Consider the following 23,081-nt stretch of genomic DNA (forward strand, 5'->3'; position numbering starts at 1 on the left):
TGTTTCAGCTATTCAGTGTCACTTGAGATTCCATATGACTTTTAGGAAGTATTTTTCCTTTTCTGAAAAAAAAAGCCACTGGAATTTTGATAGGGATTGTATTGGGTTGGCCAAAACGTTCATTCGGGTTTCCCATGTCACCCAACCCAATATTATTCAATATATCACTTTGGGTTGTATTGTACATCTTAATAATATTAAGTCTTCCAATCCATGAACTCATGTCTTTCCATTTACTGGTGTCTTTTTAAATTCCTCTCAACAATATTTTGTAGTGTTTTTAGTGTACAAGTCCTTGGTTAAGTTTATTCCTAAGTATTTTATTCTTTTTGACACTGTTGTAAATGGAACTGTCTTAATTTCCTTTTCAGATTGTTCACTGTTACTGTATAAAATTGTGACTGATTTTTATTTGTTGGTTTTGTATCCTGCTACTTTATTGAATTTGTTTATTAGTTCTAATAGTTTTTTGTGGAATATTTAGTTTTCTGTATGTAAGATTATATCATTTGTGAACAGAGATCATTTTTCTTCTCTTTTCAATTTCGATGACTTTTCTTTTTCTTGCCTCATTGTTCTGGTTAGGACTTCCAGTACTATGTTGAATAGAAGTGATGAGAGTGGGCATCCCTGTCTTACTACTGCTCTTAAAGGTAAAACTTTTGCTTTCACTCTTATGTATGCTGTTAGCTGTGGGCTTTTCATATACGGCCTTTATTCTTTTGAGGTAGTTTCCTTCTATTCATAGTCTGTCAAGTATTTTTATCATGAAAGAGTGTTAAATTTTGTCACATGCTTTTTCTGCATCAATTGAGATGATCACGTGTTTCTTTTCCATCATTCTGTTAATGTGGTGTACTATAATGATTGTTTCATTTGTCAAATTTTCCTTGCATTCCGTGAATATATCCCACTTTGTCATGGTGTAAATCCTTTTACTGTTCTGTTGAATTGTTTGCTAGTATTTTTTTCAGGGTTTTTTCATCAATATTCATCAGGAATATTGGTTTGTAGTTTTCTTGTAGTGTCTTTGTCTGGCTTTGGTATCACAGTAATGCTGGCCTCATACCATGAAGCTGGAAGTATTCCCTCCTCTTCAATTTTGGAAGAGTTTAAGAGTTTGGATTGGTGTTAACTATTCTTTAAATGTTTGACAGAATTCACCAGTGAAGCTATCTGGTCCTAGGCTTTTCTTTGTTGGAAGGTTTTTGAATACTGCTTCAATCTCCTTACTAGTTATAGGTCTGTTCTAGAAATAGAAATAGATTTTCTATTTCTTCATGATTCAGTCTTGGTAGACTGTGTTTCTAGGAAATTATCCACTTCATCTAGGCTACCCAATGTGTTGGTTTACGACTGCTCATTGTACTCACTTATAATGTTTTATTTCTGTAAAATCAGTTACAATGTCTCTTCTTTCATGTCTGATTTCAGTTGTCTTCTTTTTTTTCTAGTGGTTTCCATGATTTTCTCTAATGTTTTCCCATTTTCTGTTTTATTTCCTTTCTTCTGCTAGCTTCAGAGTTTGTTCTTTTCCTAGTTCCTTAAGATGTAAATTTAGGTTGTTGATGTCAGATTTTTCTTTTTTAATGTAAGATTTTACAACTATAAATTCCCCTCATAGCACTGCTTTCACTGCATCCCATAAGTTTTGGTATGTTGTGTTTTCATTTTCATTTGTCTCAAGATATTTTCTGATTTCCCTTTTGATTTCTTTTTTGACTTCTTGACTATGAGTGTGTTATTTAATTTCCACATATTTATGAATTTTCCAGTTTTACTATTGATTCCTAGCTTCCCTACACTTTGATCAGCAAAGATACTCTGTATGATTTCAATCTTTTAAAATATATTAAAACTGGTTTTGTGGACTATCAAATGGTTTTATCCTGGAGAATATTCCATGTGCACTTGAGAAAAATGTATTCTACTGCTGTTGGATGGAATGTTCTCTATATATTGGTTTGGTCAAATTGGCCTGCAGTGTTGTTCAAGTCCTCTGTTTCTTTATGATCTTCTGATTGTTCTAACCATCACTGAATGTGTGGTACTGAAGTTTTCTTACCACTATTGTAGAGCTATTTCTCCCTCCATTCTGTTGATGTTTGACTCATATATTTAAGACTTCTGATGTTTGATGCATGTATGTGTATAACTGTTATATCTTCCTGGTTCATTGACCCTTTCATCATTATATAAGTTCATTCTTTGTCTCTTGTAACAGGTTATTACTTAATCTATTTCTTATAATACAAATCCACTCCTGCCCTCTTTTGGTTACTATTTGCATGGAATATCTTTTCCATCCTTTCACTTTCAACTTGGATGTGTCCTTAGATCTAAAGTGAGTCCCTTGTCCCTTGTAGGTAGCATATAGTTGGATATCATTTTATTCAACTGCCTTTGTAACCCTATAAAAAATAAAAAGTGGAGTTGTAAACCAGAATTACCATTCTACAGGTTTTTATATTTACCAATGTATTTCTCTCTTTTTATTTCATGAGTCTAACTAGAATTTATCAATTTTATTTAACTTAAAAAAAAAAACAATGTTTGCCTCCATTGACTTTATTGTTTTCCTGTTGCACTGATTTCCACTCTTATCTATTTTATTTCCTTCATTCTGCTTACACTGGATTCACTCAGCTCTTATTCTTCCATCTTCCAAAGGGAGAAGTTGTGACCACTGATTTTGGATTTTTCTTCTTTTCTGACACAAGCATTAAAAACTCTAAATTTCCCTCTAAGCTGCATCTCATAAATTTTGATATGTTGTATTTTCTTTATCATTTGGTTCAAAATTTCTATAAACCCTTGTGATTTCTTTCGTGACAAATAGGTTATTTAGAAGTGAGTTTTTTTAATTTCTAAACGTTTGACGGCTTTTCTGGATGTACTATAATTGTTTCTTATTAAATTCCGATGAGATCAGAAAACATGCTCCGTGTGACTTCCATCCTTTGAGACCAACTGAATTTCTTTTACGACCCAGACGTGACTTATCCCGATGAACACACCATGTGCACTTGAAGAATGTGTAATCTGCACTTATTGGATGGGGTATTTCTTAGATGTCAACTAGGTTGAGGTAGCTCAGAGTATTGTTCAAATCTTCTAAATCCTTGTTGATTCTTTGGTCATGTTGCTCCATAATTCCTAAGAAAGGGATGTTAAAATCTGCAACAATGGCTGTAGATTTGTCTATGTCTCTCTTTAGCTCTTGTTACTTTTTGGTACATGTATTTTTTTTTTAAAACAGATCTTTACTGGAGTATAATTGCTTCACAATACTGTGTTAGTTTCTGTTGTACAACAAAGTGAATCAGCCATATGCATACATATATCCCCATATCTCCTCCCTCTTGCATCTCCCTCCCACCCTCCCTATCCCACCCCTCTAGGTCATCGCAAAGCACCGAGCTGATCTCCCTGTGCTATGCTGCTGCTTCCCACTAGCTAACTATTTTACATCCGGTAGTGTATATATGTCGATGCTGCTCTTACTTCGCCCCAGCTTTCCCCTCCCCACACTGTGTCCTCATGTTCATTCTCTACGTCTATGTCTTTATTCCTGCCCTGCCACTTGGTTCATCAGTACCATTTTTTTTTGGTTCCATATATATGTGTTACCATACAGTATTTGTTTGTCTCTTTCTGACTTACTTCACCCTGTATGACAGATTTTAGGTCCATCCACCTCACTACAAATAACTCAATTTCATTTCTTTTTATGGCTGAGTAATATTCCATTATATATATGTACCACATCTTCTTTATCCAATCATCTGTCGATGGACATTTAGGTTGCTTCCATGTCCTGGCTATTGTAAATAGTGCTGCAATGAACACTGTGGTACATGTCTCTTTTTGAATTATGGTTTTCTCAAGATATTTGCCCAGTAGTGGGATTGCTGGGTCATATGATAATTCTATTTTTAATGGAGCTGGGGGAATCAGGCTCCCCAATTTCAGACTATACCACAAAGCTACAGTAATCAAAACCGTATGGTACTAGCACAAAAACAGAACTATAGATCAACAGATAGAAAGCCCAGAGATAAACCCACTCACATATGGGCACCTAATTTACGACAAAGGAGGCAAGAACATATATGGAGAAAAGACAGTGTCTTCAATAAGTGGTTCTGGAAAAACTGCACAGCTACATGTAAAAGAATGAAATTAGAACAGTACCTAACACCATACACAAAAATAAACTCAAAATGTATTAAAGACCTAAATATAAGACCAGATACTATAAAACTCTTAGAGGAAAACAAAGGAAAAGCATTCTTTGACATAAACCACAGCAAGATCTTTTTTGACCCACTTCCTAGAGTAACAGAAATAAAAATAAAAATAAACAAATGGAACCTAATAAAACTTCAAACCTTTTGCACAGCAAAGGAAACCATAAACAAGATGAAAAGACAACCCTCAGAATGGGAGAAAATATTTGCAAATGAAACAATGGACAAAGGATTAATCTCCAAAATATACAAACAGCTCATGGAGCTCAATATCAAAAAAAACAAACAATCCAGTTAAAAAATGGGCGGAAGACCTAAATAGACATTTCACCAAGGAAGACATACAGATGGCCAAAAGGCACATGAAAAGATGCTCAACATCACTAATTATTAGAGAAATGCAAATCAAAACTACAATGAGGTATCACCTCACACTGGTCAGAATGGCCATCATCAAAAAAATCTAGAAACAATAAATTCTGGAAAGGGTGTGGTGAAAAGGGAACCCTCCTGCACTGTTGGTAGGAATGTAAATTGATACAACCACTATGGAGAACAGTATGGAGGTTCCTTTGCTACACGTATTTTTGAAGCTCTATTATTTGATGCATATACACTTATAACTGTTATGTCATGGTTATGAATTGACCCCTGTATCATTACAAAATGATTCTATTCATCTCTGGTAATTCTCCTTGTCTTAAAGTCTATTTTATCTGATATTTAATATGGCCATTCCAGCTTTCTTATGTTTGTTGCTCCCATTACACATCTCTTTACATCCTTTTAGGTTTAATTTACTTGTCCTTGTATGTATGTCTCTTACAGACAACATACAGTTTGTTCATGCTTTTTGATCCAGTCTAACAACCACTACCTTTAGATTAGAGTGTTGAGTCCATTTACATTTAACGTAATCACTGATATGGTTCTATTTACTCTGCCATTTTGCTATTGGTTTTACATTTGTCCCATCTTTCTTTGTTCCTGTTCTTTCTCCCCTACCTCCTTTGACTGTGTTCATTGACTATTTCATTGTATTCTGTTTTAATCCCTCTAGTTATATTTCTTTCTAGTTGTATGCCTATTATACTTTTAGTACTTGTCCGAGGTGTGTGCTAGGCTAGCAGTCCCCGACCTTTTTGGCACCAGGGACCGGTTTTGTGGAGGGCAGTTTTTCCACGGACGGGGGGTGGGAGGGGAATGGTTCAGGTGACAATGTGACCGACGGGGAGCAGCAGATGAAGGTTGCTCACTTGCCCACCGCTCACCTCCTGCTGTGCGACCCGGTTCCTAACAGGCTGCAGACCGTTATCGGTCCATAGCCTGGGGGTTGGGGAACCCTGTGCCAGGCAATATCTAATATGCCTCCCAGTTATCCCAAAATACCTTGTGTAATGCCCTTTTCTTGAGTGTGGACTGAACCTAGTGACTTACTTCTAATAACCAGAATCTGGCAAAAGTGATGGATTATCACTTCGAAAACTACCTTATGAAAACCCTCTGGCTTTGGGCTTCCCTGGTGGCGCAGTGGTTGAGAGTCTGCCTGCCAATGCAGGGGACACGGGTTCGTGCCCTGGTCTGGGAAGATCCCACGTGCCACGGAGCGGCTGGGCCCGTGAGCCATGGCCGCTGAGCCTGCGCGTCCGGAGCCTGTGCTCCGCAACGGGAGAGGCCACAACAGTGAGAGGCCCATGTACTGCAAAAAAAAAAGACTCTGGCTTCCATCTTGCTTACTTCCTCTGATGGAAGCCAGCTGCCCTATTGTGGGCTGTCCTACAGAGAAGTCCAGAAGCAAGTAACTGGATGAGGCCTCTGGATGACAGCCATAGAAGACTGAGGGCCCCAAACCAAGAGCCCACATATAACTGAATCCTATTAAACACGTAAGTGAGAACAGAAATGGATTATCCCCTCAGTTAAACCTTCAACTGAGACCACAGTCTCAGCCAATATTTTGATTTCAGCTTTATAAGAGAACCTGAGCCAGAAAACTCAGTTATGCTCATGAAATAAATGTTTGTTGCTTTAAGCTGCTAAGATTTGGAATAATTTGTTACACAGCAATAGATAACTAATAATGATCTGGGTACATGGAAGTGAGGTGCTGCCTAAACATTCAGAAGTGTCTTTTGAACCAGGTAGTGGTCAGAGTCTAGAAGGATTTTCAGTAGTGTGCCAGAGAAACACGAAATTGACTTCAACAGGCTGTTAGTAGAAATCTGGAATTTGAGGACATTGCCAGTAAGGGCTCAAAAGGAAGTGAGAAATCCTTTTTATACAGTGGTAGAAAGCCACCCCATCATCTTCAATAACATGAGAAATAGAAAACGTGCCTAATGAATTGGGTGAGTGCTATAGCTAAGTAGATTTCCAAGCAAAGTATGTCTTGCTGCTTACAGTAAGATGCAAGAGGAGAGTAGTAAGTTAAGTGAAGGACAATTAAAGAAAAAGGAACTGGGGCTTCATGGTTTTAAAAATTCTCCGTCTCTCCAGAGGCAAAACATGAGCAATTAAGAAATGGCACCAAGCTAAGTTTGCGCACTGCCGAGAGATTAAGCCAACAGTACAAATCAACAACCTTTTGTTAAGATCAAAAAGATCAGGGCTTCCCTGGTGGCACAGTGGTTAAGAATCAGCCTGCCAATGCAGGGGACATGGGTTCGAACCCTGGTCCAGGAAGATCCCACATGCCGCGGAGCAACCAAGCCCATGCACCATAACTACGGAGCCTGCGCTCTAGAGCCCGTGAGCCACAACTACTGAAGCCTGTGCACCTAAAGCCCATGCTCCACAACAAGAGAAGCCACCACACCGAGAAGCCCGTGCACTGCAACGAAGAGTAGCCCCGGCTCGCCGCAACTAGAGAAAGCCCTCACACAGCAACGAAGACCCAATGCAGCCAAAAATAAAATAAATAAATAAATTTATTTTTTTTAAAAAAAGATCAAAGGTGGTACATCAGAGTACATTCATACATAAAGACCTTTAAAAAGATTAAGGGTGTGCATCTCAAACAACAGGGCTTCTGAAAAACTTAAGGACACTGTCCTTCAATCTTCTGAGAAGTAACCCAACCTAAAAAGAGATGAGTATATGTGGCTTTTGTCTAATGGAGTGAACACACATAGGATTCACAGGAGGTCTACAAAGGTTTTGAGGAAATTATATCAGCAAAATCACTGTCCTTGGACTGAAAGGGACAGAGTACAAAATGAAAAGGGACCACTGGACCCCCAAAATTCTTCTGGAAGGAAGCAGACTAAGAAAACTACTCACCTGCAAGCACAAACTACCGAAACGCAAACACTTACTATTTTTCATGAAAAAGAAAGGATAACTCAGAAGATGGAATCAAAAACCTAGCGGGAGGAGCCAAGAGACATGGAGCATTATACCCAGATCTTGAGCCTTAATTAAGGAACTTCCGACATTTACCCAACTGGATTTCAGAATTGCTATGGACTTCTTTGTACCTCCTATTATTCTCCTTTTTAGAAATGTCTATAGTAATTATTGTATGTTGGGCGTGTGGGGAGCAGTTAACTACTGGAATAGACATTTCTCCAAAGAAGAGACACAAATGGCCAGTGAGCATGTGAAAGGATGCTCAGCATCATTAGTCATTAGGAAAAATGTGAGTTAAAACCACGAGATACCACTAACATGCTCATTACAACGGCCAAAATCTAAAACACAGAAAATACCAAGAGTTGAGGATGTGAAGAAACTGGAACACTCATATTGCTAATGGGGATGTCAAATGGTACTATTTTGGAAAATAGTTTGATTCCCTAAAAAAGTTAAAAATACACTTACCACACAACCCACTGCTAGATATCTACACAAAAGAAATGAAAAACACATGTCCAAACAAAAATATGTATATGAATGTCCATAGCAGCATTATTCAGAATAATTAAAAACTGGTAACAATCCAAATATCTATTAACAAGTCAGTGGATAAACAAATGTAATATACTCATCAGTGAAATACCATTCAGGAATAAAAAGGAATGAATTACTGATACATGCCACATGAACTTCAAAAACAATAACCAGATGCATAAGACTACATAATTCATGATTCCACTCATATGTAACTTCTAGAAAAGGCAAAACTATAGTGACAGAGAGCAGAGCATTGCTTGCCTGGGGCTTCGAGTAATTCCATATTATAAAGATATTAATTCTTCCCAAGTTGATCTACAGACTCAATGCATTCTCAATCAAAATCTCAACAGGGGCATGTGTATGTGTGTTATTAAAACTGGCAAGATAATTCTAGAATTTATATGGGAATGCAAAGGACCAAAAAGAGTCAAGGCAGTCTTAAAGAAGAAGAAACCTGGAGTGCATGCACCGCACTACCAAAAATCAAGACTTTATTTTAAAGCCACAGTAACTAAGGCAGCGTGGTTAGTATTAGTACACACAGAGAGAGACCATCGGAGGAGACAAGGGTCCAGAAACCCACACAAGTAAGATTTTCTGGTTTACAATAATGGTGTCAACTATAGTAGTGGGGAAAAATAGCTTTTTTAAATGATACTGGGTCAGATGGCTATCATTTATCCACAGGAGGGGTGGGGGGATGACCCCTACATCACTTCATACATAAGAATCAACTCCAGATATAGCACATATCCAAATGAGAAAGGCAAAATAAGGAAGCTTCTAGAAGGTATCCCCATGATCTTGAGACAGGCAAGGTAAGAAATCTTAAACAGGACACACGCAAAAAAGAATATCAGAGATGACTGACTAAAAATAATTATATTATAATTAAATATTGTTCAACAGAACATACCAGTGAACGTGGGAGAAGACATTTGCCATACATGTATCAAAGAATTTGTTTCCAGAATATATAAAGAGTTGCAACAAATCAATGGAGAAAAGACTGACAAACCATTTTTATTAAAATGGGAACAAACAGGAACTTCACAAAAGAAGATACCCAAATGGTCAACAGGCATAGAAAAGTGTGCTCAATATCATTAGTCATGAGGGAAAATGCAAATTAAAACTCACATGTACCAGACTAGAATTGCTGAAGCTAAAAGAAACTGAACAACCAAGTACTGGTAAAGACGATGAGCCACAGACTTTGAAAGCCTTCCTGGTGGAAATGTAAATTGCTATAACCATTTTGGAAAACTCTTTGGCAGCATCTACCATAATTACACTTCCAAGTCAACACAGTATACATATGTGCACTAGAAGACGTGTGAAAGAATGTTCACAGGATTATTTGTAATAGCTAGAAGCTCGGACAACCCCAAACATCCAACAATGGCAGAATGGAAATAAAAATGTGATATATTCACACAGTAATCAAAGAAAAATCCATTGCTAAATGCAACAACATGGATCGATCTCACTACATAATGCTGAACAAAAGAAGCTGGAAAAAAGTGAAAATACTTTATGAACCAAAAACTAACCTATGTTGATATAATGCAAAATAGTGGTCACCTTTTGCGGGGACGATAAATGACTGGGAGGGAGCGAGAGAGAGGTTTCTGGAGAGCTGGTCATGTTCTCTATGTTGATCTAAGCAAAGAAATGATCAACACAGAATACAGAGCGCTGGCCTTTCAGCACAAGGGGGAGGAGGCACGGCCGAAGGTCTCCTGGAGCAGTGATGTGCTATTTCTTGGCTGGGTTAGCAGCATAGGGACGTTTATTTTCTAACTGCTCTTTAAACTGTACCTGTCATTTTCATACACTTTTTACATATATGCTATGTTTCACAGAGGTAAAACTTTTTAAGAGTAATACAACTACTGCCTTATAAATCAGAGAACTAACTTTAGATTTCACATCTGCGCATTCATCTGAGCAGCAAGTAATACTGTTATATACCATCTGCGGAATAGTTTTCTTACGGTATTGCTAAATATCAATGAAACATAAAAATAATTAGCAACAATTAATATCGCAGTAAAGTATCAAATAACACTGAAAATAAGAAAATGAAAATAACTTCCACGGATCCACAATATATTTATTTTAATATTTCAAAGAGAACTTTATTAGGAATAAAAAAAAACAAAACTAGATTTTAAATAAATGAGAAGCTTGACCAAACCAAAAAATGATCAGAGATTCATAAACTTTTTAAGACTTTGTATTTTTCCCCATTTCCTACTTTAAAATAACACATTTGATTTTAAAATTAAAAACCAGCTTTAAAAGTCACTCATTTAAATCAACGTTTATTAATATATCTCTGGTTTAATAGTATCAACACTCAAGAGAGTATTTTAATTCCCTCTAAGTTTTACAACACATATAAGCTTACTGTCATCCTTTTTTGTTTAAAAGAACAATCAGAACTAAACTGTTCAATATTATGATCTCACAAAAAGAAACTTGCTTGTGAAACAAAGAGATACTTATTACAAAGCCCCACTCGTTAAAAAATTTTAAAAAGTTAGAAGTGACTAAATTTGTCAAAAATCTGACTCAATGAAAAAAAAGCCTAAAAGAAATGCAAGGCCATTATTTTCAAAGCTATTCCATCTCAGTTACAAATTGCTGTCACTTGGCCTTGCCTTGGTAAATACCTAAGAACGATATTTAATTAGCACATCACTGTTGAAAATTAATGAGCAGCTAAGTGGTCCCATGAGGGTGTGAAACATACTGTTCTATTGAGGATCCTAAGAAAGTTTCCATCCCTTGTTTATGAAGCAGTCTTACCCCTAGAGCTCAAGGTTAAACATCTGCCTAACAAGTGTCCATTCTGGCAAAAAGACCAAGTTAATCACATTTGTTCCTCACTAAACGTTCTCTCCAAACACAATGATGAAAAAGATTGACTTTTCTTTCATTAATTTAAGAAAAATGATTAATTTTTCTTTCTTCCAAAAAGACCTGTTGGGGAGAGGTCCTCTTAAACCTTAGACTGACCAACAGGAAGCTACCAGATACTGATCACAGGCGATCCTCACCAAAGAAGGGAGATACCCAGGAAGTGCAGTAAGCACACAGCACAGGTCTCTCCCGGGGACAGAGGCAGTTTAGATGCACCAACACCCACCTCCCACTGCCCACCTAGACAGCAGCTCTCCACCTGGCAGGAAGACCCAGGTCTAGAACTCCAAGCCCCACTTGGTAGCCCCTAATCACATATGGCTACCTGAACTAATTAAAACCCCAAATTCAATTCCTCAGCCACAGTAGCCACACTGCCAAGTGCTCAGCAGTCACATGTGAATAGTGGCTGCGATACTGGACAGCACAGCTGCGGAACATTCCCACCACTGCGGGATGCTGTATTACACTGCTGCAGAATATACGTAGTATACGTATGGAACGAAGATACGTAATGTACTAGTGCAGAATGTATCTTTGCCTAATCAACAGGGCAATTCTTAAATAAAATGAATGTACTTTTTGTGAATAATATTTAAGGATGTTTTACTACATGTAACTCTAACCATAATTATCTATGCCAATGGACATAAAGAAATCCTAGGAAGGAAAGGTAATGATAAGCTCCCCTGTAAATTCATCCAACAATTTAGAAGCAGAGGCTATTTATAGGTCAGTGCCATTTACATATAGAAATGGAGTTTAACAAATTTAAAAGATTCTATCTACTATAGTTGAGTATACAGACTAAAAATTAAATCAATATTTTTAAAGTGAAAACTGTTTTTTCACACAGATCAACATACTCAACCATAAGTACATTTTTTCATTATACTTGGTCACCATCTGCTGGCGATGTTCTTAAACTGTACCAGCACACGAAACGCTGGCTGTACTGGGAGACATTTTTAAAGGACACAGTCCCCGCTCTTCGCCACAATGCATTCCTGGAAAACCACATCATAAAGAGGCTCACTGTAAAGCAAATCATATTTTCCATAAGGGCAGGACTATAATTAGATTCTTCATTCCAAACTGAAATCTGGCACCAAATAACCCATGGAAAGATCTCATTAAAGCAAGATGCACAAATTATAGTCCTCTACACTCATGTAAAATAGGATAATTATTCTCCAAGTCCTTTCTTAAAGGTATGAACATATTTGTTATTTGAAGGATACAACATAAATCAAAAGATAAAACTTTAATTTATGTAAAATTAACCTAAATCTAATATGGTAAAAGTCATATATAATAAATAATAATTCTGCTTGCATGCTCCTAGAATTCTTAAGCAATCTGGATGATGACTCTTTATAAAGTGGCATCTGAGGAAATGTAAACAACTGCTGCCTTCTTTCTCAGCAGTGAAGTCCTCTAAAATAAGCAGCATTGTCTCTCCTCCACCGTGAAGCAGTGTTTAAAGGTCGGCATTGATTCCACATCTCTCCTCTTTGCTTTCTCCTAACTCGTAACTCTTAACCAAAGTTTCCAGTAGAAACAATAAGGGGTATTACATCATTCTTTTTCATCGTCCCCTATCCCAGAACCTAACTACACTCTGGTGATAAGCTACCAGACCACATCATACTTGACTGAAAAGCTATAAAAATAATTACAAGCCATTAAAAAGAAGCTTCAGGGCTTCCCCGGTGGTGCAGTGGTTGAGAGTCCGCCTGCCGATGCAGGGGACACGGGTTTGTGCCCCGGTCCGGGGGGATCCCACATGCCACGGAGCGGCTGGGCCCGTGAGCCATGGCCACTGGACCTGTGCGTCCGGAGCCTGTGCTCCGCAACGGGAGAGGCCACAACAGTGAGAGGCCAGCGTACCGCAAAAAAAAAAAAAAAAAAAAAAAGAAGCTTCAAAACATTTTTCACAGAACAGGAGGACAAAATAAAATCTATTACCTTTGTGTCTGTCTTTGGGATAATGCACAGAAAAAAGCACAGAGAGACGACAAGAACTGAAGTCTAATGTCACTTAGGCAGCTTCTAATACACGCTGTGATAAAATGTTTAAAAACAGGGCCAGCCACACTGTGTTCCCTCTATCCTGGAAAAGGGGGCTTGCTGAGTTATCTAAATAAAGACTGATTCAAAACCTCTTTTATTTTATTTTTACTTTATTTTTTTATTTCTTTGGCCACGCTGCGTGGCTTTCAAGATCTGTTTCCTGACCAGGGATTGAACCCGGGGCCCCAGCAGTGGACGCACTGCGTCCTAACCACCGGACCACCAAGGAACTCCCAAAAGTCTCTTCTAAAATACTATTACCTCTCTTTATTCTGAGAGTGTGCAGGAATCATACTTACAATCTGAACTTTTCTGCATAGCATTAATTTCTTTCTCTCAGAAACACAGAATGACTTTTAGGAACTGAAAATAATTAATGACCAATGGACCTTAAGACAATACCCTTTGGGAAGATTAAATAATGAGAGAAGCAAAAGAGCAGTCACTCTAACAAGCAAGCCCCTGTGTGGCCTGTTAAAGTAACCATCCCCGCACCACTGATGATGGCGTTAGCAACAGCCAGCACTTCCACAGGTCCCGGGTCAGAAGCTCGACGTGCAGTACGCACTTCACCCACACGACTCTGACGTTAGTACTACCCCCATCTCCAACTTACAGGAGACGAAACTGGGGTTTAGAGAAAGTAAGTAAGCTGCCTGAGGATACATGGTTGCCAAGTGTCAGAAGTGATATCTGAGCAAAGGCAAACTGCCTCATTTCAGCTCAACCTAGAAATAACCAAGAACAAAGGTATAGTCGCCCAAGATTGCTAACACAGCTCAAGTGGAGAAAAACTGGATTATAGTGAAGTTTCCATGTTTGCTGCATAAAGTACTCATGCCTACATGGAACACCAGAAAGAATATGGGGTCTGGAATCACAAAGACCTAGATTCCAATACTGAATCCATCACTGGGAAAGTTTATTGACCTTACTGAAGCTGTTACCTCATCAATAAATACAAAGGGCAATTTTGTCAACCTCACAGAACTACAGACAGGATGCAATCAGATAACTTACAAAAGATTTCTAGAAGAGTATTTAGCATACAGTAGGTGCTCCATAAACGTACAACTTGCCTCACTTGGTTCCTATTTTAACAAACTAGAAATACAAGTGAAATCCACAAACACTGAGACTGTTCATTGGGAAAATTTCATTCTTATGTTTAAATCTGTATATTTGCTATATATGGTTAGATTTATTAACGTGCATAACTATTGTAAATAGTGTGTATGCCCAAGCTTTTTAATAAGATAGTGTTTTGGAAGGCAACCTGACACCATCTATCAAAAAATGTGTGATTATTAAAAATAACATAGACATGTGTACAAAAAATTTTTGAACTTTTCACACCAGATTACTCCCACTCCCTAAAGGTAAAACAGTTTCGTATGTGGCACCCAGAAATATTCCATGCACGCGTACCCATACGTATCCATATATCCTCTTTAAAATACACACCACACACACACACACACACACACACACACACAAATGGAAGCTTACTACACTTTTATGTACTTCTTTTGAACTTTATACATCTTAGAGATCATTCCATACTAGCCCATATATTTTTGTTACCATTGCACAAGGTGTTGAACCTACTAATAATCCCACCAACAGCTCACCCATTAAATGTTTTACTGTGCCCAGCTACAGCATCACTAATAGCCCAAACACACACAGGCGCATGATGATATATGCACCAGGAAGTTAACTAAGGCGTTCTTTTAACACTAAAGAATCAAAAGCAACGAGACGGGTGAGTTACAGTAAATCTATGCTATGGATTATTATCTGTGATGAAAAAGATTACACAGGTTACATGACACAGGATTAAGACACAGTTAAGTGACAAAAGAATAATACATGTAGTACAAGCCAACTTATTTTTATTTTTTTTTTTTTTTTGCAGTACACGGGCCTCTCACTGTTGTGGTCTCTCCCGTTGCGGAGCACAGGCTCCGGACGCGCAGGCTCAGCGGCCATGGCTCACGGGCCCAGCCGCTCCGCGGCATGTGGGATCCTCCCGGACCGGGGCACGAACCCGCGTCCCCCGCATCGGCAGGCGGACTCTCAACCACTGCGCCACCAGGGAAGCCCTATAATTTTTAATTACCTACGTGTGGGTATGTGTGTACTATGGAATGATACACACCAAACTGTTGATGCCAACTACCTCTCGTGAGGGAAGTGAAGCAAGAACATGGAGGGAAGGACTCTTTTTACCCTTCATAGTTCTACACTGAGGTTTTTACAAAGAGCGTGCATCATATATAGACTGTATAATTTTCTAAAATGAGGATAAAAACTGTATCAGTCATCTATTGCTGCATAACCAATTACCACAGACATAACAGCTTTAAACAACACATACATTTTCTCATAGTTTCTGTGGGTCAGAAGTGCAGCTGCAGCCGAGCTCAGTCCTCTGCTTAAGGCCACACAAGGCTGCAATCAGGGTTTGCCCAGAGCTGGGTTCTCATCCGGAGACTCAATGAGGGAAGAATCTGCTTCCCCACTGTCACGGTTGTCAGCAGCTTCCGTTCCTTCTGGATATGGGATTCACGGCAGCCTGCTTCTTCAAGCCAGCAAGGAAAAGACAGCAAGCCTCTAGAGCCAGTCTGCCAGCAGGGCAGAGTCTTATGTATCGCAATGTATTCATGGACGTGACAGCCCATCACCACTGCCATACTCTATTGGTTAGAAGCCACTCACAGGTCCTGCCCACACTCAAGGAGGAAGGACTGTACAAGGCTGTCAACACCCAGAGCAGGATCTCAGGGCCACCTGAAACTCTGTGTACCACAAAGACAATCAGGATCTTTACCATCTCTCAATGGTAAGCACCTGAAAGATGACTGGGAAGTCATTTATATGGATGTATCTCATGGTTGTCTAAATGAAATTAACCAAACTGTACAGGCAGGAGATCTATGTCTATGGTCTCATTAGTAACACTTTGTAAAACCATGCTCCAAGTTCAAATATAATTCAAGTATTTCATTGTCAAGAAAGGAAGCAGCTATTTGACATTAAATACAATAAAAGATCTCTAATAAAATGGCAAGGCAATTTGGAAAGTGGTTTTTATAAAATAAACCATGGGTAATAACATAAGCTTACACCAAGAACTATGAAAAAGGATAAAACCAGGACAGGACTAGTTATGTGTTGAAACTGTCTGAAGTGAAATGCTAAGTTTACTAGTGTGCAATGTGTATTTGGTGGAAAAAAGCATGATAATAAGCCTGACAGAATATGACCTCGTAATACTTCTAATGTGTCTAGAATGAGGCTGCATGCCGTATCCTACAGGAAGAATAAAGGTAAAGGGCAGGTGCTGTCTCTGTTGAATAGGGTCCTAACAAAGGGGCTTCAGAAGGACTCTGCATCTTTAATAATATAAAAAGGCTAGGACACAAACAGCATAATCTAAAATGCCATGAGAAATACTTCACATACAAAAAGGTCTAAGTAAAGCAGGATTTTATAAAGTGATCAAAACAGAAACACTAAGGGGGAAGATCTTTTAAGATTAAAGAGGATGTTCAAAGGACAAGTTGAAGTGGTTGTAACATTTATGAGGCAGCATTAAACTTCAGTTCTAAGTAACAATGAATTATTCACTACAAAAACATACATGTGTCAAATATTATAAGCCTCTTAAACTTTTTAAACAATTCCTTGCAGAACGGAGGAGATGTATTAGGTCAACACGAGCAGATTCTAACTTTTTCAGCAGCACAGTATGACCACTCAGAGCAAAGGAACAACTTCAGAAAAAAATATGAAGACAGACCATCAATAGATTCCACCACCACTACTGATCTGATCTCACACATTTTGTATCTGGTCTTAAATCAATTGTATTGCCTTTAGATGAAGTAAATGTTAGTTTTACTTTTAAGTGCCTTCATGTACATAAAATTACAAATATCTGTTAATTAATGTACATGCAAATTAAAATTTTTAAATAGATCAAGTTAAGTTAAGAGAAGCATGTAAGTAAAGATACCCCTGAGAAGTTTTGTTTTTGCAGCCCTACTTGGCCTTGGCCTTAGTGAAATTCTAACACTTGACTAGAAAGAGACTTGCCTTTTCCAGTTCCTTCATTGCCTTTACTAATTGCACTGTTAAAAATATAAAAAGGTTAGGACACAAACAGGGCATCTCTGTAGCCTATAACCACACATCCCTTAACTTCTTCTAAAATTTATCCTTCCCTCAACTTTTTCTAACAGTACTTTTTGCAAATCCTTGTGAGCCATTCTCTCTGCCACAATATGCCTGCCTCAAAGAGGCTGTGTCCAGAATAAATTCAACGTGTGGCAGTGCCTAACAGCCCATTCACTGACTCAGGTAGGCACTCACCAAAAACTAAGACTCATACCGTTGGTCACAGGTGCCCACCCAGGGCCAGGCACTGGAAATACCGTGCAGACAGGAAGAACACTGTCCCTGCCTCAGTCTCTGTAACGAGACCACAATCTCCTTACACCCCAACTTACCGCTACACAGCTAACAAAAATTCCAGTCACACCTCTTCTGCTTCTGAATCTCCTAGGAAGGCAAAAATTAGTATTTAACACCACCTGCTTTGGACTCATCTATTCATTCCTTTTCACTCTTCCGAAACATGTCCTTAATTATATCACCTCTTCCTGTTCCATATTAATTTGTTTCCCCTTTCTAATAAAAAAATTTCATATGGACTGGATCTCTTGCTTTCTGTTCACCTGTTCTTTTCCACCATAATACCTGAGGTCTGAAAAACATAACCAGACTATATCAACTACGAAGACACTTCAAATTACTAATAAGATTTCTGTATCTTTTAAGGAATAAACCAAAAAAAATTATAGCAGAAAAGAAAGATTACATATCCATAACCTATTCAAATTCCAAAAATTAAAATTACCAAGAGAATGGTGAGGAGTAATGTATGAATTGACACTGTCCAATACTTTAACATTTCAGGGAACATGCCAAAGGTAAAACTCAGAATCTGATAGAAGTCCAATTTAAATCTACCCGTCCTAAAGGCCAAAAGTCATACTACAACAACTGTTTTATTGTGTACTTAACAAACTTAGAAGTTCACGTTTATTTGTACTAAAAATCCTATTTAAGCTTAGTACTCTAGTAAGAAAGCACAGTTTAATAGGGTTTATGTTTGCATTCATTGTTTTATTAAATCAAAACGAACACTGTTCAATGAGGGGGAAGGACAGAGGTTCAAGCATAAGCTTCAGGAGGATATGGAGGATTTATATTTGGTTGAAGTCAGTGAAATGTCCTGAATTCACGCTTGTCATAAAGGGAAACAGAGAACTGTGTCATTTAAAGATTTTCAGGCACCACTTTCCAAGCAGTGGACTAGATAGAAATATTTAACATATATCCAAAAAGCAGCTAAAAACATACTATAATCTTGAATATACAACAAATGGAAAAGCAAAACTGTTATTTTAACTATACAACATTCCTTCATAGCCCTCAACTTCATAGCAAAAATATAAAGTAAACCAACTGCTTACCATAAAAAAAACATGGAAAAATGGAATGTACTAACCAGTTCCAAAGATGGGCTAAATAATGAAACACACTTGAAACCCCAAGTTCATGGCGTACCTCTGGACGTGGGTCGGCGACTGTACCAAAGAGCAATCTTCTCCAGAAGAGAGCGTCCGTGACTCGCTGAGTCTGTGCTCACCGTTCCCCAGCTCGCCCATCACCCAGTCTGGTAATCCTTCTGGGCTGGACAATCCTTTGGCTTGTGCTGGATTTGGTTCATCAAAATAGATGGACTGATTTTTAAAAATTAGAAAAATTATTCTTTCAAAATGTACTATATGAGATAATCAGTTAAGATTTCCATCAAGTTTAGTGACAACCTTTCAAATACTCAAATTCAATTACATAAAAATATATAAAAATGTATCATTCAATGAAATATTAAAATACATAAAATGGATAACTTATTTACATTTTAGTTATGTTGTGCTGTATAAGAAATCTGATAAATGATAAAATTACATGACAGATACATCTGATAATAATGATTTATATTACAAAAGGAATATTAGCTGTATGAAAAGATAAGTGAAAAGTTCTTTTTAAATCATGTGCTCTCCTATTTCTTTCTGTGATCATTAACTACTCTGCACGCGCACACACACACACACACACACACACCCAGTAGGCAGAAACCAAAATCAATAAAAACCAGAAATAAAAGTTTCTGGTCATCCTGCAGTATCCCACAAGCTAGATGAAAAATCCAAGACAGGTCTCTAGGCCTTTACATTACTAACATTAGTAAAATAAAGCCCTTTCCTACAATTCCATAAAATGAGTGTGAAAGGGAAAGCATGATACAATACACTCATATTTCAACATCTGCATGTGTTTCAGAAAATGTTCTACCTTCGGTCATTAAGAATAGATGGGGGCTTCCCTGGTGGCGCAGTGGTTGAGAGTCCGCCTGCCAATGCAGGGGACACGGGTTCGTGTCCTGGTGTGGGAGGATCCCACATGCCGCGGAGCGGCTGGGCCCGTGAGCCATGGCTGCTGAGCCTGCGCGTCCGGAGCCTGTGCTCCGCAGCAAGAGAGGCCACAACAGTGAGAGGCCTGCGTACAGCAAAAGGAAAAAAAAAAAAAAAAAAAAGAATAGATGGGCTGGGACTTCCCTGGTGGCGCAGTGGTTAAGAATCCGCCTGCCAATACAGGGGACACGGGTTCAAGCCCTGGTCCAGGAAGATCCCACATGCCGCGAAGCAACTAAGCCCGTGCACCACAACTACTGAGCCTGTGCTCTAGAGCCCACAAGACACAACTACTGAACCCACGCGCCACAACTACTGAAGCCCGGGTGCCTAGAGCCCGTGCTCTGCAAGAAGAGAAGCCACCGCAATGAGAAGCCCACGCACCGCAACAAAGAGAAGCCCCCACTCGCCGCAACGAGAGAAAGCCCACGTGCAGCAACAAAGACCCAACACAGCCAAAAGATAATAAAAAAAACAAAACAAGAATCCGCCTGCCAATTCAGGGGACACGATGGTCTGGGAAGATCCCACATGCAGCAGAGAAACTAAGCCCATGCACCACAACTACTGAGTCTGCGCTCTAGAGCCCGCAAGCCACAACTACTGAGCCCGCGTGCCACAGCTACTGAAGCCCGTGCACCTAGAGCCCGTGCTCTGCAACAAAAGAAGCCACCACAATGAGAAGCCTGCACACCGTAACGAAGAGTAGCCCCCGCTCGCTGCAACTAGAGAAAGCCCACGCGCAGCAACGAAGACCCAACGCAGCCAAAAATAAATAAATAAATAATAAATTTTTCTAAAAAACTTTAAAAAAAAGTAATTCAATCCAACCTCTCGTTACATTAAATAATACATACAGAAGAGCTTAATAAACTAGAATTTACTGACATCCATAAATTATTACATAATCCAGTGAAAATTAGTGGAAAATTAAGGCCCAATATTTAAAAATTCATTTTAATGTTTTTAGAAATATTGTAGAATACTGGAGGATGACTAAATCAATTAAGTATGGTTCCATTAGAGCTCAATATCTGATTTCCATTCAAGGTGGAAAAAAACTGAATCAGGGAGCAAAAAAATAGTTTTAGCTAACATATTTTCTAGGACTTGTAGCTTAGTAATATGACCATTCCCAAATGGGATGATAAATTGACACTTTTAGAGAAACAAACGAATGCATCTTTTGGTCAAAGACACCTACCATGTATGAAGGTAAAGTTTTCAGCGTCCCTGGCTCAGGGTGGTGAGTGAAAGGGCCCTCGAGAGCCCCTCGCCTGAGCATGTGTAGTAAGAGCTTTGCGTACAGATTCCGATTCCTCCTGCCTGTGACCCCTGCTCCTGTTCCTGAAGGCTCACACAGTTTTCTAATCCAAAGTGCACACCTCTGCCGCTCTAGAAATACACAGGAGCTGTTAGAGACTTGAGTTTTCAAAAAATAAAACATTACATTAAAGACCCATAAAACATCTGCTCTAGTCTGCAGCAGGGATTGGCCGACAGCGAATATTTTAGGTTTTGCAGCCATATGATATCTACCCAACTCTGCCGCTGTAGCATGAAAGCAGCCACACACCATTCACACCACACGTCACCAAATGGTTATGGCTGTTTTCTAATAAAACTTTATAAAAAAGGCAGCAGCCTGGATGTGGCCCAGGGGCTACAGTTTGCCAACCCACCCTGGTCTAGAGTTTAACTTTAAACTAGTAATAAGATCTCAGGATTGCTACCAAATAAATCTGAGACAAAAATGTTGCTGTTCGCATAGCACAGGGAGATCAGCTCGGTGCTTTGTGACCGCCTGGAGGGGTGGGGTAGGGAGGGTGGGAGGGAGGGAGACACAAGAGGGAAGAGATATGGGAACATATGTATATGTATAACTGATTCACTTTGTTATAAAGCAGAAACTAACACACCATTGTAAAGCAATTATACCCCAATAAAGATGTTTAAAAAAAAAAAAGGTTGCTGTAAAACCATCTCTAAAATAATTTCCGTTGTGTTGAAAAATCTTTCTGTAATTCTCATTACACAAACCAAGAGAGAGAGAATGCAATCTTATTTAGCATTTTAAACCTAATCTAAAATTGAATCTCAAATGTTTTATTTATTAAACTGGTAATCTTCAGGGATTTGTGGATGATTTATTTAGGAATTTCTTTTAACCTCTCTAAAAACAATTGAGGGTTACATATTTACATGTAATTTTGAAAAATAATTATCCCTTTAAAAGCTACCTTAAAAATGTAGCACAGTTTAATCCACATATAATGACCTATTGATTATCTTATCTTACCACGACACAGAATTGTTTTTAGGTCTCAGGAAAACCATTTTGACATTAATCTTTTATCAGTCTAACTCAATTTGAGGATTATATATCTAACACAAATCATAAATCTGCTTCAATGTCTTAGTTTCTAAAGGTCATATTCATTTATTGTTTTACCTACAAAAATCCCTGGGGCAGATTTACCACTTTGCTCATACTGGATTTATCACTACATGTATGAAAGGTAGTCTCTAAATAACTTTTGTATTTTTAGCTTTGAAAATTATATAATCACAAAACAAACTTCTTGAAATATCAGGTGTACTTTGTGCAAAAAGAAAATACAAACTAAAGCGGATAAACTTAAGCAAACAGTTTTTCAAACTATATGTTTATACGCCCTGCAGCAAACTGAGATCCATATAATAGTCGGTGAATACAACTTAGGACAACAATCCAGCTAGCGAAAAAAATTAATTCCTCTATTTAAAATAATGGCGAAAACCATTATCAAAAGTAGAATTTAACTATAATGAAATTTAAGTTATTATGAATGTTCAGGTTCCTGACTGGGATGTGAGTGTCTGAGCATTCATTATGAATTAATTACATAAAAGAGGGTCAGGGATGTACCAATACATACTGACAATGAGTCATGAACCAAAGATCACAATTAATCCAATTCTATGTACCCCAAATCCCTTTTTAAAAGAAGATGAGGGACTTCCCTGGTGGCGCAGTGGTTAAGAATCTGCCTGCCAATGCAGGGGTCATGGGTTCGAGCCCTGGTCCGGGAAGATCCCACATGCCGTGGAGCAACTAAGCCCGTGCCCCACAACTACTGAGCCTGCGCTCTAGAGCGCGCGAGTCACAACTACTGAAGCCCGCGCACCTAGCACCCGTGCTCCACAAGAGAAGCCACTGCAATGAGAAGTCACCCCAAGAAGCCCACGCGCCACAAGGAAGAGTAGCTCCCACTCGCCCCAACTAGAGAAAGCCCATGTGCAGCAACAAAGACCCAATGCAGCCAAAAATAAATAAATTAATTTTTAAAAAGTGATACTGCATCTTTAAAAAAAAAGATGAAATATGAGGATAGTCTGAAGTACA

At 38.6% G+C, this 23,081-nt stretch overlaps 1 protein-coding gene across 23 annotated transcripts in view; it reads right to left on the reverse strand.

Annotated features, from left to right (window-relative positions):
- Positions 1-23,081, reverse strand: part of CEP112 (centrosomal protein 112) — a 418,997-nt gene that overhangs the window by 388,581 nt on the left and 7,335 nt on the right. For 15 of the 23 annotated variants that reach the window (XM_079905662.1, XM_079905687.1, XM_079905685.1 and 12 more), the window contains exons 3-4: positions 20,901-21,091; positions 18,783-18,958 (exon numbers count right to left, since the gene is read on the reverse strand). In XM_079905662.1, coding sequence (XP_079761788.1) covers positions 18,783-18,958; positions 20,901-21,091 — 367 coding nt within the window. Of the gene's footprint in view, positions 1-15,525; positions 15,540-17,659; positions 17,712-18,782; positions 18,959-20,900; positions 21,092-23,081 lie in introns of those variants that run through there. The other 8 variants (XM_079905686.1, XM_079905669.1, XM_079905673.1 and 5 more) reach the window with 8 other exon arrangements.

This window comes from Stenella coeruleoalba (assembly GCF_951394435.1).
Source record: "Stenella coeruleoalba genome assembly, chromosome: 19".
In the NCBI taxonomy this organism is placed as follows: domain Eukaryota; kingdom Metazoa; phylum Chordata; class Mammalia; order Artiodactyla; family Delphinidae; genus Stenella; species Stenella coeruleoalba.